Source organism: Drosophila santomea, chromosome X (assembly GCF_016746245.2).
Source record: "Drosophila santomea strain STO CAGO 1482 chromosome X, Prin_Dsan_1.1, whole genome shotgun sequence".
In the NCBI taxonomy this organism is placed as follows: Eukaryota; Metazoa; Arthropoda; class Insecta; order Diptera; family Drosophilidae; genus Drosophila; species Drosophila santomea.
Window position 1 is genome coordinate 22,440,496 of NC_053021.2, and position 14,178 is coordinate 22,454,673.

At 38.4% G+C, this 14,178-nt stretch overlaps 1 protein-coding gene and 1 long non-coding RNA gene across 2 annotated transcripts; one reads left to right on the forward strand and one right to left on the reverse strand.

Annotated features, from left to right (window-relative positions):
- The first annotated feature begins 156 nt into the window (after positions 1 to 156).
- On the forward strand, positions 157 to 2,227 carry LOC120456744 (AT-rich binding protein). Its single transcript, XM_039643734.2, has 2 exons — positions 157 to 449; positions 515 to 2,227. The coding sequence occupies exons 1-2, from the start codon at positions 270 to 272 to the stop codon at positions 1,508 to 1,510; spliced, it is 1,176 nt and encodes a 391-aa protein (XP_039499668.1). The 5' UTR covers positions 157 to 269; the 3' UTR covers positions 1,511 to 2,227.
- A 2,490-nt stretch (positions 2,228 to 4,717) lies between these two features.
- LOC120456084 lies at positions 4,718 to 6,215 on the reverse strand. The gene is made up of 3 exons (XR_005616805.1): positions 5,227 to 6,215; positions 4,926 to 5,151; positions 4,718 to 4,831 (listed from the first exon to the last, which is right to left on the reverse strand). It is a non-coding gene; the product is annotated as an uncharacterized LOC120456084 (long non-coding RNA).
- Positions 6,216 to 14,178: the final 7,963 nt, after the last annotated feature.

Sequence of the window (14,178 nt, forward strand, 5' to 3'; positions counted from 1 at the left end):
ACTTTTTCTAGCTGCTTATGGTATGGTTTCTTCTAATGCTACAACATACACTTTAATTTAACGCGCAATACTAGAATTTTACAAAAGTCTATATAGCTGGTATACACCACCAAGGCGATAGCTGCATTCAAGTTCGACAACGAAAAATTGCGATGATTAATCGACACTATCGATAGTGCCTATCCGGCCGATAGCTAAAAAAAAAACAAAAAAAAAACATAAAAACATAAACATAAACAAACACAAGCACAAGGAGCTAGTCAAACACAATGGGTTTTCCGCGCATTCTCAGCAAAAACAATAAGATCTACACCAAGCTGGGCGAGTTCTGTTTGTCAGGGGATAGCTTCTGGATTGTTTGTCACACGTGCCAAGAGGAGCTGCAGACGCAGGATCAGTTCTGGAAGCACATACAAGATGAGCACAATTTCTTGCACGGGGTGGCCAAGGTAAGCTTTAAGCGTTATGTGGTTTTCTTGTCGGAGGGCTTGTAATCATCGGTCTCTTTGCACAGGAGCACAGTCGTACATCCAGCTACTGCTTAACGGATGTGGAGGCTGCGGCGGCAGCAGCAACGCCAGGAAGCAGCTCCCAGCAAGGCGCCACGGCGGTCAGTGTACCACTGGCCCTTTACACCTGCTCCACCAAGTACTCTGACGAGGAGCAGCGGGAGGTGGAGCTGCACGAGCAGCAGGTTCAAGTTCAACAGCAGGTGCATCAGCAAGTACAGCAACAGCAAGCGCAGCAACAACAACAACAGCAGTCTCAGCAGCAGCACGCGCATCAGCAACACCAGGTTCAACAGCAACAGCAGGCCCACCAGCAGCTCCAACAGCAGCGGGATGTAGCCAAAGAGCTGGCGGAACTCCATGCCAATGCAGTGGCTGCCGCTGCAGCTGCCGCAACTGTGGTATCCACTGGCGAGGGAACTTCCCGAAGCAACAGTGCCATCGACATCAAAATAGAGCCCAGCAGTCTGACACTAACCCCAGAAATGCAGGCTGCTGCAGCAGCTGGCGGGACCATTTACCATCTGCCACAGCTAGTGCCGCCACCTGTACCGCCTCCGCCGCCCTCGTCCGGGTTTGTAAGCGTCAGCGCCAGTACCAGCACCTCCAATACGGTCAGCACCACGCCACCCAATGTGCTACAGCAGCAACAGCAACTAAATATGTCTATCGCTCCCTCGACGGCTATGGCCGCCGCTATGCTGGCTGCCAGTCAGGAACAGCTGCCCAAGGACTCTAACAGCACGACGGCCAGCGCCGGGAGTGCTGTCTCTTCAGATGACGGAGAACGCTGGTACGTTTGCGACTACGAGACTTGTGGTTTGAAGTTTAAATATAAGTCTAGGATGGAGCTGCATCGGGTAGTTCACAGCAAGGAGCGCCGGTTCAATTGCGAACTTTGCAGTGCCTCCTTCAAGCAGTCATGCAACCTCTCCACGCATCGGAAAAAAAAGCACGCGCTGAGAGGCATCAAAAGCGAGATATTGCCACAGCGCTTTTAAGTTATTGAATAAACAACCCCAGCTTAAAAATTCCCCGTTATAATGTTAGGAACTGTAAGAAAGCCTGTTCGAAAATGTTGACTTAAGTTCAAGAAATTCGCTTGCTTGCCACACAAAACGTACATTGTTCTAGAAGCCGCAAAAATATGTGGAATTGGCAAGGTTTGTGCCACATAATTTTAACTTTTTCATCTTGCATAATTGCTCTGCTTTTTCTAAGTCTCAATAAAGTTATGGGCTTGGTAATGGTTAAAGCTTGTATTTAAAAGGTTTTTTTGTAATGAACCTAAAAGAATTCTGACTTTAAAATTAAATTTAGCACTGTGTCAATCCTGTGGCAGGCAATTGAAATATAGAAATGGCGTATATGTTATATATATATATTACTACTCTACAAATGTAATATTTATATATATTGTATATAATTATATATAAAATACAAATATATATGACATGAATACATAATTATATACTTATACTTACATGAATTATATACTTATATGTAATGTAGGTTTAGATTGTCTTGTAAATGAAATGTAAATGTTTAAGCGAGGTTATGTTAACCTCCCGTTGTCTTTACGCTCTAAGTGTTCATGCAATCATTTATATACAGAGGAGACCCAAAAATCTTTTGAGATTTTCGGGTCGGTTTTAAATCCAACCAAAAAATCCAGACCGTTGGCGGTTTTGTTTCAGAGTAAATTGGTTCAAAATGTGTTAAAGCCGTTTTTTTTTTATTCTTTATGTTAATATGGCTTCTGGTTCACCGAGATTTCCGTTGAAATTTGCTAAGGAGAGATTTCTGAGATATATGTATGTGCTTGGACGTAGAAATCGTTTAAATAGGGGCAGTTACATACATATATGTACATTATATATTATTTATATAATCATTATATATATATGTACATATATTTATGTCATGAGATGCGATACTGATGGCCTACATATGTATCAATCAATCAAGAGCAACAAACCACAGAATCAAGAGCAACACCAATCGAAAACAAAAATATATAATGAATACCTAACAAACTGTTCAAAGTCGATTTACTTTTGTATATGGGTGTACTCTAAGTGTTTTGTTACTGCAATTCATATATATATGTACAGTGGGGAGCAAAAGTGATTCCACGAGCAACGTTTTCATTTTTAGCTCACATAAATATTAAACGAATAATGTAAATGACAAAAATTTTTTTTTTATTGAACACCTTGTTTATTTCTTACAATTAGGCGTAAATAGCTAAATATAAAAAGAAGAAATGAAAAAGTAAAATTTCAAAAACAAAAACCAGCGGCATGTTCTCAGTTTTGCACCATTTGAGAAAAAATACAAAATAAATTCATTATTCATATTTTGTCCAAGACCCTTATATTCTATGACATTTTTCATACATTTTGGCATACTTTCAACTAATTTTTCGAAAATTTCTTTTTGGAATATTATTCCATTCTTGTTCAACACGCCCCCAAAGATTGTCCAAGTTGGATGGGGCTGACTGATACTGTCTGAGCCGCCTCTTTACGATTGACCATAGGTTTTCAATCGGAATAAGGTCGGGACTTTGCACTGGCCACTCCATCATCTTAAAATTTTGGTTTCCGAGCCATTCTCTAACAATTTTCGCAGTGTGCTTGGGATCCCCATCTTGCTGAAAAGTGATTTACTGCTCTGGGTAGGCACACTTGTCAAGAAAATTGGGAAGATGGGTTTGCAAAATGCTCAAATAGTGTTCCTAACGCATAATCCTGTCAATTTTGTGCAACGGTCCAAAGTGCGAATACGTGAAACACCCCCAGCCATTATATTGTCGCCTCCATGTTTCACAGTTTGCTTCACATGATGCCGTTGAAGCGTGTCACCAGGTCTCCGCCAACAGTATTGCTTTCCATCCGATTGAAAACGATTAAACTTAGTTTCTTCCGACCAAATAACGCGTTTCCGGTCTTCTATTGTCTAGTTCTTGTGTTCCTTTGTAAATTTTAGCCGAGCCCTAACGTTTTTCTCGGATAAAGCTGGTTTGTTTTATTTCACTGCTGCGACGTACCCAATCCTACCAAGCGCTCTTCTAGCTGTCCATCTCTCATTTTCGGTCACTGCTCCTAACTACTTCGAAAAAAAAAAACAAATATGAACTTCGAACATAGGCAGCAGCAAAGCCATGACAAAATTCGGCATGACTTCGGTGTTTGAAACTTTGCTAAAAAAGGCCTGTGAGATTTGTTTTTGTTTTTTCGAACTCTCGCGAGGAAAAATACGGGCGAGGAATTTTGGTACTGAAGGGCTATTACAATGTACATAATGATGAGAAAAACATAGACACGCGCCATAGGTGCGCGTTTTTCTATGAACCTCTTTTTTCAACTGTTTCGTTCACTTAAAAAAATTGATTTGGTTTACATACATAACTAATATATAATAATTTATCAATAATTGTGATTTTGGGCAGCCTGCTTAAGCTCATCATTAAAGCGTTATTTGATGTTTTCGTAGTCGATTTTCTTGTAACCTGAAATAAAAATTAGAAAAAATTGCATTCTTCTTTTTTTTCCGTGTAAACGTCCATTTTACTTTGGAGTACGTCGCTACTGATCTTCGTTTTTACTTTGCAACTGCAACCATTTGATTTCGGGTTTGCAAAAAATGTGGTCGTCGTTTGTTAAAAGTGAAAAAAAAAATATTAACTACGAAAACATTAGATTTAAATTTTAAGAGGGAACCCGAGCGGGATGCTCTATATTTTTGTTCACACCAATAGACCAACAAATTTATATTATAACAGTTAAAGTTAGGTAAAACTGCATTTGTGTGCCGCGTCAAAGACTGCAAAGCTCGCGTATATTTAAGAGCAGATATGGATCGAGTATAATTAAAGGCAGAGAAGGTGGTGAATTTTCATGGTCCGCAGGGCGAGGAAATGCAGAAAATCGAAGCTGTGAGTGAAATACAAAAGAAGTGTCAGAGAAGCTGCAACAACGACACCAAAAAATTATTTAATGATCCCTTCAGTACCAAAATTCCTTGCCCGTATTTTTCCTCGCCAGAGTTCGAAAAACAAAAACAAATCTTACATGCTTTTTCTAGCAAAGTTTCAAACACCAAAAATAAGCAAGGTCTTTTCCTGTAAATCCAGAAAAATCTACCAAAAAACGAAAAAAATGTATTTAATTGGTAAATTCCATTTTTGTTTTTATTTTTTATTCCGTTAATTTTTTCCTACTTTTGTTTGCGTTCTTTTTAACACATGCAAGTGCGGCCAGTGGGGCAAGGCCTTCTCCGGTGGCTGCTGGTCTGGCCTTCTAATGTGCTTATGCTATCTATAAAGAAAAATTTTTAAATAATATATACTAATATCATGTAGTTTGGAATGCAAATAGCTTTGCTAATTTACCAATGCGAAACACTACTTACCGGTTTTATATATGTATTTCACGTTGAAAATTTTCCAAACACCACTTTTCACGTTTCACAATTGAATGCAATGCAAAAGAAAAAGGGTGACGGAAAACGAAACCGAAAATTCTGACAGGTGCTTGCCAGGGTATATTCGACCGTAATGATCCCGTGTAATTTTAATTACACAGGCAAATAATTAAGCACGGACGCATTGGCGTTGCCTATAGCGACAGTTTAATTTCTATCAAAATTTAAAATCATTAAATTAACAAATAAATATTAAATATACACATAAAAATATAAAAAAATATCCCACCAATTATTAGAACGGTATTCAGAAGTCTATTGTATAGACTCTATACATAGCGTTTTTTTCTTTCCTCTGGTTTTGTCTCCTCCCATCTCTCACTCTCATTTTCGGTCACTGTTCTGAACTACTTCGAAAAAAAAACAACAAATATGAACTTCGAACATAGGCAGCAGCAAAGCCACGACAAAATTCGGCATGACTTCGGTGTTTGAAACTTAGCTAGAAGAGGCCTGTGAGATTTGTTTTTGTTTTTTCGAACTCTCGCGAGGAAAAATACGGGCGAGGAATTTTGGTACTGAAGGGTACGTATTCACATAAATATATTTGTACATTTGTTTGTATATTTGTAAATTGTATATTATATTATGTATGTATATTATTTGTATATTTGTTTTTGAATAGACATATCTTCGGCGAACTATGGGCGACATATCTTCGTACCTTTTCATATTGACGGAGTTATGTCGCTTTCAAAACGATCAAAACGATCCGTTAAACTAAAAACGACATATGTATGTATCTCCCCGCGGAACTATGTACATATATGTATACTTTATATGGTCGGAAACGCTTCTCTTTGCTTGTTATATACTTTTCAACGAATCTAGTATACCCTTTTACTAAGGTTCAGGCGCAATCAGGTTCAATCATAGCGCAAGTTTGTTGACCCATCTGGCCACGCCCGCTCTAACGCCCCCAAACCGCCCACAACTACCACGCCCAAATTTTTTAAAAAATGTTTAGATATTTTTACACTTATTTTATTAGTAACGTAAATTTTGATCGATTTCAAAAATACTTCTTGTGACGCGCATCATACTGTCTACATATCGCCCCCATAATTAAGTAATAATATAGAAATGGTTGTTTAAGTGCTTTTCTTGTAAGTATGTAAGTTAACAAATCACTTGGTTGGTAGTTTAATATTTTAATAACTTTATTATCCGCTCTCCCTATAGGGCGAAGGTTTAAATCGGATTGTCGAGACTGTTAAACCCCGGAGTACAAAATTAGACTAATTTAAAGAGCAACCCGTTTCCCAGCTTGAGGCCTCTGCCTCGCTGCAGCGCAGTCTCCGAAGCGCCAGGTCAGCATTCCGATATCCGGTGTCAGTCATTTGCTCCGCGAGTTCTTCGACCGTCTCCGGGCAATTGCCTTTGGAATGCGCGATCAGCAGTTCTTCCAATGCGCGTGCAAGCCACCGGATATGGTGGCGTGCAATTCGGCAGTTTCTCTCCGTGAGAACCGCCTGTGCTAACTTGTAACGGGTGTTTTTTTTAGAGGTATAGAACTTTAAGTTGGCATTACTGTTCAAGATGGCGACCGATTTAACAGCTGTCAAGTGATTTATTCTCAGTTTGGTTTGGCAATTCGTCATGCGTGCTTACAAAATCCAACTCGTGCAAGAATTGAAACCAAACGATCATCAAGCAAGGCGTAGATTCGTCGAATGGGCCCAAAACGAGATTGCTGTTGTTCCCGATTTTTCATAAGCCTCCAAGATCTTGTGATTTAACACCGCTAGACTACTTTTTGTGGGGCTATGTAAAGTCATTGGTCTATGCGGATAAGCCACAAACGCTAAACCATTTGGAAGACAACATTCGCCGTGTTATTGCCGATATAGCCAAATATGTTGGAAAAAGTCATTGCAAATTGGACGTCCAGATTGGACTACATCCGAGCCAGCCGTGGCGGTCATATGCCAGAAATCATATTTAAAATGTAATGCCACAAGATTATCTTTCATGTCAATAAAATTCATGTCAATCGAATAATCCATCGTTGTTTTATTGCAATTTAAAGTTCTATACCTCTAAAAAAAACACCCTATATATGAACTATAGATATTCGTTCTACCAGTGCAAAAGCAGTTTACTCTTTCAGTATTGATTGAGTGATTGATTTTGAGTGTGTTATGACAAACAGTTTAAAAAAGCTAGGGATATTTTAGAACTTAATATAAAAAACTTAAAAATATGTGTATTATCAACAATCTTACTTTTAATTCTAAAAAATTTTCAATTTTACATTTTAATACTTCTTATTTTAAAATGCGAGCCATTCAGTTAGTTGATGTCATAGCGGAGCGCTAGTGGTCCCGTTCAAGTGTCCCGACACGGTTCAGTCGCTATCATGCGTTGGAATAGTAAGGAGCATGCCTTTGCCGTTGAGGCCTACTTTTCAAGCGGAAGTTCGGTAATTACAACACAGCGTGCATTTCAGAATCGCGCCCAACGGGGCTAGGCTTCCGTCCCAGACCGCAAATCAATTGTTACATGGGTCACAATACATTTAGGCAAACTGCAAATGCGACAAAACGAAGAACTGGAGTCCTTCGACCTTGCTTCCAGCAAGACGGTGCAACAGCACACACTTCAAGAGCATTGATGGCGCCTCTCCAGAGCGCCTAATCTCAATTAGAGGCGATTTGGAATGGCCGGCACGCTCTCCCGATCTGTCCCCTTGTGATTTTTTTTCTATGGGGTTTTTTGAAATACTGTGTTTATGTTAACCGTTCAAAAACCCTCCAAGATTTGAAAACATCCAAGAAGAAATTGCCAACATAACACCTCAAGAGTTACGACAAACGTCAGAAATCGGTTTACGCAATGTATGCAGAATGGGGGACGTCACCTAACGTCATATTTCATCTTCGAAAAAAATATAAATAAAAACTTTAGACATGTACCTACATTATAAAAATAAATACATATTTTCCGACGCCTACAATAGTTTTCATTGAGTTCTGAAAAAAGGAAATTATGCTGCCGCACCCTGTAGAAGAAGACAGCCTGCAAACATTATCAAACTCACGCTCACGGTATCCAACACTAATCAACTGCTAAACACTGCTAATATTGAACTACAATGCCATTATTCACTTTAACATTTCATAATAACTAAGCTCATACTCATTGGACATCACCACTAAAATGTTTCATCATCTTTCATTAAATCAAATCATTAAATTTTAAATGATTTTGATCACAAAATATTGCCCAACATTAAATTTAATAAAATGTATATTCTCAATTTATACATATATTAGATAATATTTCATTTTAAATTTTACATTTCTGTCTGCGGTACAATAATAATGGAAAAACAAGAGAGAACGCTATAGTCGAGTTCCCCGACTATCTGATACCCGTTACTCAGCAAGTGGAAGTGCGAAGGAGTGTCTTCCACTCTGACAGTTTTTGGCGGTTTTGGCGGTTTTTTGGCAAATTGATAGAAATTTACAAGACTAATACAAAAATGAAAAAATATCAAAACATTTTTCAAAAGTGTGGGCGTGGCAGCTTTGGGCGGTTTGTGGGCGTTAGAGTGGGCGTGGCAAAAAGTTTTTTTTGCAAATCGATAGAAATGTACAAAACCAATACAAAAATGAAAAAATATCAAAACATTTTTCAAAAGTGTGGGCGTGGCAGTTTTGATGTATGTGTGTATGTAGTGTAGTGACTATAAATTATAAATTTATATTATGTGTAAACATTTTGTAAATTCTAAATAGGCAAATGCACACTATACACACTATGCACACTATACTACATAATTATCTAATTGCGTAATTGAGCACTGACATATGAAATTAAAAAATTTAAAGTTAGTTAAAAAAAACTAATATTATTAAAGCAGTTAAATAGCATACATTTTATATATAAATTTGCCTATATATGATTGCACATTTCATTGCAAAATCTGAATGGTTATTTTAAAAGGTTCAAGCACCCATAGAAATAATTATATTTCGTGTATTCGTCCCACCAAATTTATATTAAACGTGATCACCAGCAACAATACTTTCCTTGATCTTTGTTTGACACGCTTTAACACTTTAATTCGATTTCCGGTGGTGAAAGTAATCGCTCGCCAGGTACTGCTGCGGCGGACACACGTGATTGGTGGCGAGAAGGTGGTCTGTGGGCTAAGGGAATCGTCACCGTTCCCAGACTAGGGTGAACAGGTGCTGGGCTCTCAAGGCGATCGCTTACCAGAGAGCTGCAACTAGTCAAACATATTTGTTTATACAAGAGTACTGATTAGGACTCTCACTGATTCTTTCGGTTTGATTTATGTATATGAAGGAACCATTTGCCTTCAACCAGCGACAACCAACCACTAAAATTAGAATAACAAGATGCGTAACGCCATGCGATTTTTTTGGACACAATTTTTTTGTGCTGTCTCCAGGCTCTCTCGAAATTTTGTTCAAAAGCCAGAGAGCGGAGAGCTCTAGAGCCAGCAGCTCTCCTCTTGTACGCATACAGCGAACATTTGTTTCTTTAGTGGAAATACCGAGAGGGGATTTGGCACTGAAGGTTGTATTTCTAAAGTGCCAACTTGTGGCGGTAGTTTGGACTCAATATTCCTTTTGGTAAACTATTCGGGACAGGTGGAATCACCGGTTAAGAAACCAGTGCGGCCAAAACAGAATCTGTAGCAATCCCAGGCTGGGCTCCCTCCACAACGGATTGATCGGATTGCTCCAAATCTTTTTTAGCTGCCGATCTAAGCAACATTTAAGGATTTACTGCGATCGTCAACTGATCAGCTGTGGAGTCCTGTTGATCACTTGCCGGAGGTTGCGGGGCATTCCCCTTAGGCAGCCTACCACCAGCTGCTTTCTTGCGCTTTGCAGATTCCTCTAATAGCTTGAGACTATTAAATTGTAAATGTTGAGGCACTAATTGATTTGGGCCTAGGGAGAGCAATAAGAAACAACCTTTTGTAGCAGTCACTCTATTTTTATTTAATTTATTTTATGCAAGCGAACAGCTTTAAAAAACTTTGTTTCTTCTCCTTCGCCAGTGTTTCCTCAAGTGTCGTACAAGTGTTGCCCTATCCAATAACCGCAGATCATGGGTAACACTTCTACCAAAGTTTTCAGGGTTACGTCTTTTTCGCCTAGTTGGCGGTTGAATTTAAATTACGGCGGTAACATTTGTCTGCGAATAACTGAGTTTGTTGCCAACGCAGCCTTAGATCGGTATTGCCATCTGCCATACGCTTATAGCCGTTCGTCGATCCCAGAAGTAAATGATTCGGGGTGAGTGCTTCGTCGTCGGCTGAATCTAAAGAGACAAAGGTTAGTGGTCTGGAATTGATGATACTTTCCGCTTCCATAAGGGCGGTTTGAAGAGTTTCGTCGTTGAAGTTGTTTGTTGGGCAGATTGTTTTCAAAACAGTTTTGACCGATCGGACTAGTCGTTCCCATGCGCCTCCCATATGAGGTGCTGCAGGCGGGTTGAAGTGCCACTTAATTGCTTCATATTTTATGGTGATTTCATCAAAGTCGATCTTTTGAAGTTCTTCTTTCACCATTTTCTCCGTGGCTTTAAAGTTTGTGCCATTGTCAGAAAAGATTTCTTTTGGAGTCCCGCGACGTGTCATAAATTTCCGCAGACACATAATGCATGAGCTTACATCGAGTTTGTGGGCTACTTCTATGTGTACGGCTCTCAGCGTCAGGCAGGTAAAGAGGACTCCCCACCGTTTTTCCTTGTGTCTGCCAACGTTGACCAGTATGGGACCGAAGTAGTCGACTCCCGTGTATGTAAAGGGCCTCTCGAAGCAGGCTAGTCGGGCGACTGGTAATGGAGCCATTTGAGGTACTTCGGGGCTGGCGGTGGCAATTTTGCACGGTTGACAAGCCTTTCGAACTGTTTTATACAGCACTCGTAGACGAGGTACTGTGGAAGGCGGTAAAGATTACACACGCGACAGTTTTATTTCTTTCTATCCTTCTTCTTTATTCGACTCGCAGCAACCGATTGACTCTTCATGTTCATTACATCAGCTTAACATTATCTTAACATAGGTTTAACATAGGTTATCGTGTAGTGTAAGTATCGATATATGAGTGTGCCCAGAGGGTCAGCCTACTACAATTCGGCCATCCTGACGATAAGGATCCCCTGATCCTGGTTTCTTAGAACTAAACATTTATGTTGTAACAATTTGTTTATTTTTTATGGCAAATTTAACGAATTACGGTATTTTAGTGTATATTTCCTTTAAGAATTTGTTCGTTTTCCTATCCAAGGTCTTATGTTTTGAGCACTCCATACACCCTTGTAAGGATTTCGAGAAACTTGAAAACCTTCAACATCTTTTAGCAAGAACCTGTCGTTACGAAGTATTTTATCAATTACGTAAGGGCCTTTGTTCTTTGGGATCAACTTCCTAGCAACTCCCGCAGTACTGTCAAAATTTTTCACCATTACGTAGTCGCCTTTCCTATAATCCTTTGGCTTTTTCTTTGTTTTATCATAATATGTTTCGTTATATGCCTGTGTTCGATTTTGATTATCCCTAGCCCTTTTTCTGATTTCCTCTAAGTTTTCCACCTGAACTGTGTCGTTAATTTCTTCTAATCTCTCCCTAAATTCATCAATAATTTGACCTTTCTGCTCTACACCAAAGAGCATTTTACTAGGAACCTGTTTAATACTTCTGTGTACAGTGTTATTGATCGCATATTCTACTTGTTCGATTACATTATCCCAATGAATACCATTTCCAGGCTCAGTTAACTTTGCTATCATTGGCCCAATTGTCCTGTTTATGCGTTCCACTTGTCCGTTTGCTTGCGGAGAACCTGTTGCAATTTTTAGATGTTTAATGTTTGATTCTGTTAAAAATTGTGCGAATTCGTTTGATGTGAAACAACTACCTCTATCTGAGACTATACATCTTGGTTTGCTATATGCCCTAAAATAATCGGATAAAGCTTTTAGAACTTCTTTGGTACTAGTTGTCTTTGTTGTATATAATCTAACGAACTTCGTGAAACCGTCTACTACTAAAAATATGTGCTTATTCGCTCTTCCTGCCGCTACTGGTCCGTAATGGTCTATGTGCAATAATTCAAATGGTTTATCTCCTTTAGGAATGCTGTGTAGGAAACCTTCTGACTTCCCAGTGTTTGGAGAAAATGCTACACACTTTAGGCAATTCTCAATGTGATCTTTACATTTTTCCTTGATGTTTGTGAACCAATAAGTCCTCGAAATCGCATCTATCATTTTATCTCTACCAATGTGACCAAGTTCATTATGATATTTATGCAAAACGTGATTTTCCATTTCCTCTGGGACAAAGAATAATAAACGATCGTCATTTGTTTTTCTGTACACTACTCCATTTCTCATTTCAAACAGTTTATGCTGATTTTTTTCTAAATCTTCCTTTATTTTCTGTATTTTTAAATCTTTTGATTGGCAGATTAATAAATTGTCTTCAAAACTAGTGGTTTCTACAATTAAAATGTTGCATCTGCTCAGAGCATCTACGTGTTGCATTTTTGTCCCGGATCTATGAATCAGTTCGTAATCATAATTTTGAAGTTCGAGTGCCCATCGGGCGATTCTAGGATTTAGCTCGACTCTGTTTAATGTAAGCGTTAAGGAATTGCAATCAGTTAGTATTTTGAAATGTCTCCCTTGTAAATAGATTCGAAATCTACGCAACGAGTATATAATAGCCAAAGTTTCCAGCTCAAAGCTGTGATACTTCGCTTCAGTCTCTGAACTTCGCTTTGAAAAATAGAATACGGGATGGAGTTTTCCGTCTTCTTTCCTTTGCATTAAAACCGCTCCAAAACCCATAGCACTGGCATCGCAATGCAATTCAACCTCATCTTTATGATCATAAATAGCTAAAACGGGTGCTTCTATCAGTTTTTTCTTAAGGTTCAAGAAACAGTCTAGCTCTCTTTGTTCAAAAACAAATTCCTTGTCTTTTCTTAAAATGTCGTAAAGTGGTTTTGCTAACGTAGAGAAATCTTTTATAAACCTTCTAAAATAAGAACATAATCCTAGAAAACTTTGAACGTTGTGTACTTTTCCAGGAATTGGAAAGTTTGTAATTGCCTCGATACCCTTGTCATCTGCTCTGATCCCTTCTTTAGTGATAAGAAATCCTAGGTACTTTATACTAGATTGCATAAACTCGCATTTGTCCATACGAAGTTCTAATTTGTTATTGACTAGTCTTATGAACACATCCTTTAATGTTCTTAAATGTTCTTCCATGTTTGCACTGGCTATCATTATGTCATCCATGTATACGATAACTTTGTTTTCGCGTATCAAATCAGCAAAAATTTTGTTTACAAAGCGTTGGAATACTGCTGATGCGTTCTTGATGCCCATAGGCATCCTTAAAAATTCAAATTGTCCTAACGGAGTCACGAACGATGTGTATTTAATTGAATTATTGTCAACGAATACGTGAAAATATCCATTCTTTAAATCGAGCTTTGAAAACACACTTTTATTCACTAACTTGTCTAGAAGATCATCTATCAAAGGTAACGGATAATTGTCTTTTATTAAAATTTTGTTCAATTTTCTATAGTCTATACATAAACGCAAGTCTCCCGTCTTTTTCTTCACTAGCACAATGGGGGAAGCATATTCTGAATCACTGTTTCTTATTATGCCTTTGTCTAAATATTCGTCTAATAATTTTTGTAGCTGCTCCTTTTCACTAAATGAAAGTCGCCTAGGCGAGCAACTGAATGGTTTGGATTTTTCTAAACTAATTTTCATTTCGCATCTGGTAAATGGCCTATCTGGTCTCTTCGCATTGACGTAAGATTCTTCGAACATTTTAACAAATTTGCATTTCGTTTCATAACTTACATCACACCCGCAGTTATAGTCTAAAAATTGATCATCAACAACATTGATGTTCAGCATTTCAGTTTCAAAGTTGTCTCCTAAAATTTCTATTCTTTCACTTCGTTGTATCTCACCAGTTGTATCCTCTGACATTTTTTTCCTAAAAGTTTCATTCTCTAACAATTTTCTCTTAGGAGTTTCATTTTCTACACATTTTTCCGTAAACGTTTCATTTTTTAAAAATTTTTCCTTAAAAGATGCATTTCCTAACGATTTTTCCTTAAAATTTTCATTTTCTAACGATTTTTCTTTAAAATTTCCATTTTCT

Excerpts from the sequence above, each read along its gene's own strand:
- LOC120456744 (XM_039643734.2), top strand. The coding sequence starts at position 270 with ATGGGTTTTCCGCGCATTCTCAGCAAAAACAATAAGATCTACACCAAG. Across the intron at positions 450-514 it reads TCTTGCACGGGGTGGCCAAG|GAGCACAGTCGTACATCCAG; the intron begins GTAAGCTTTAAG and ends CTCTTTGCACAG.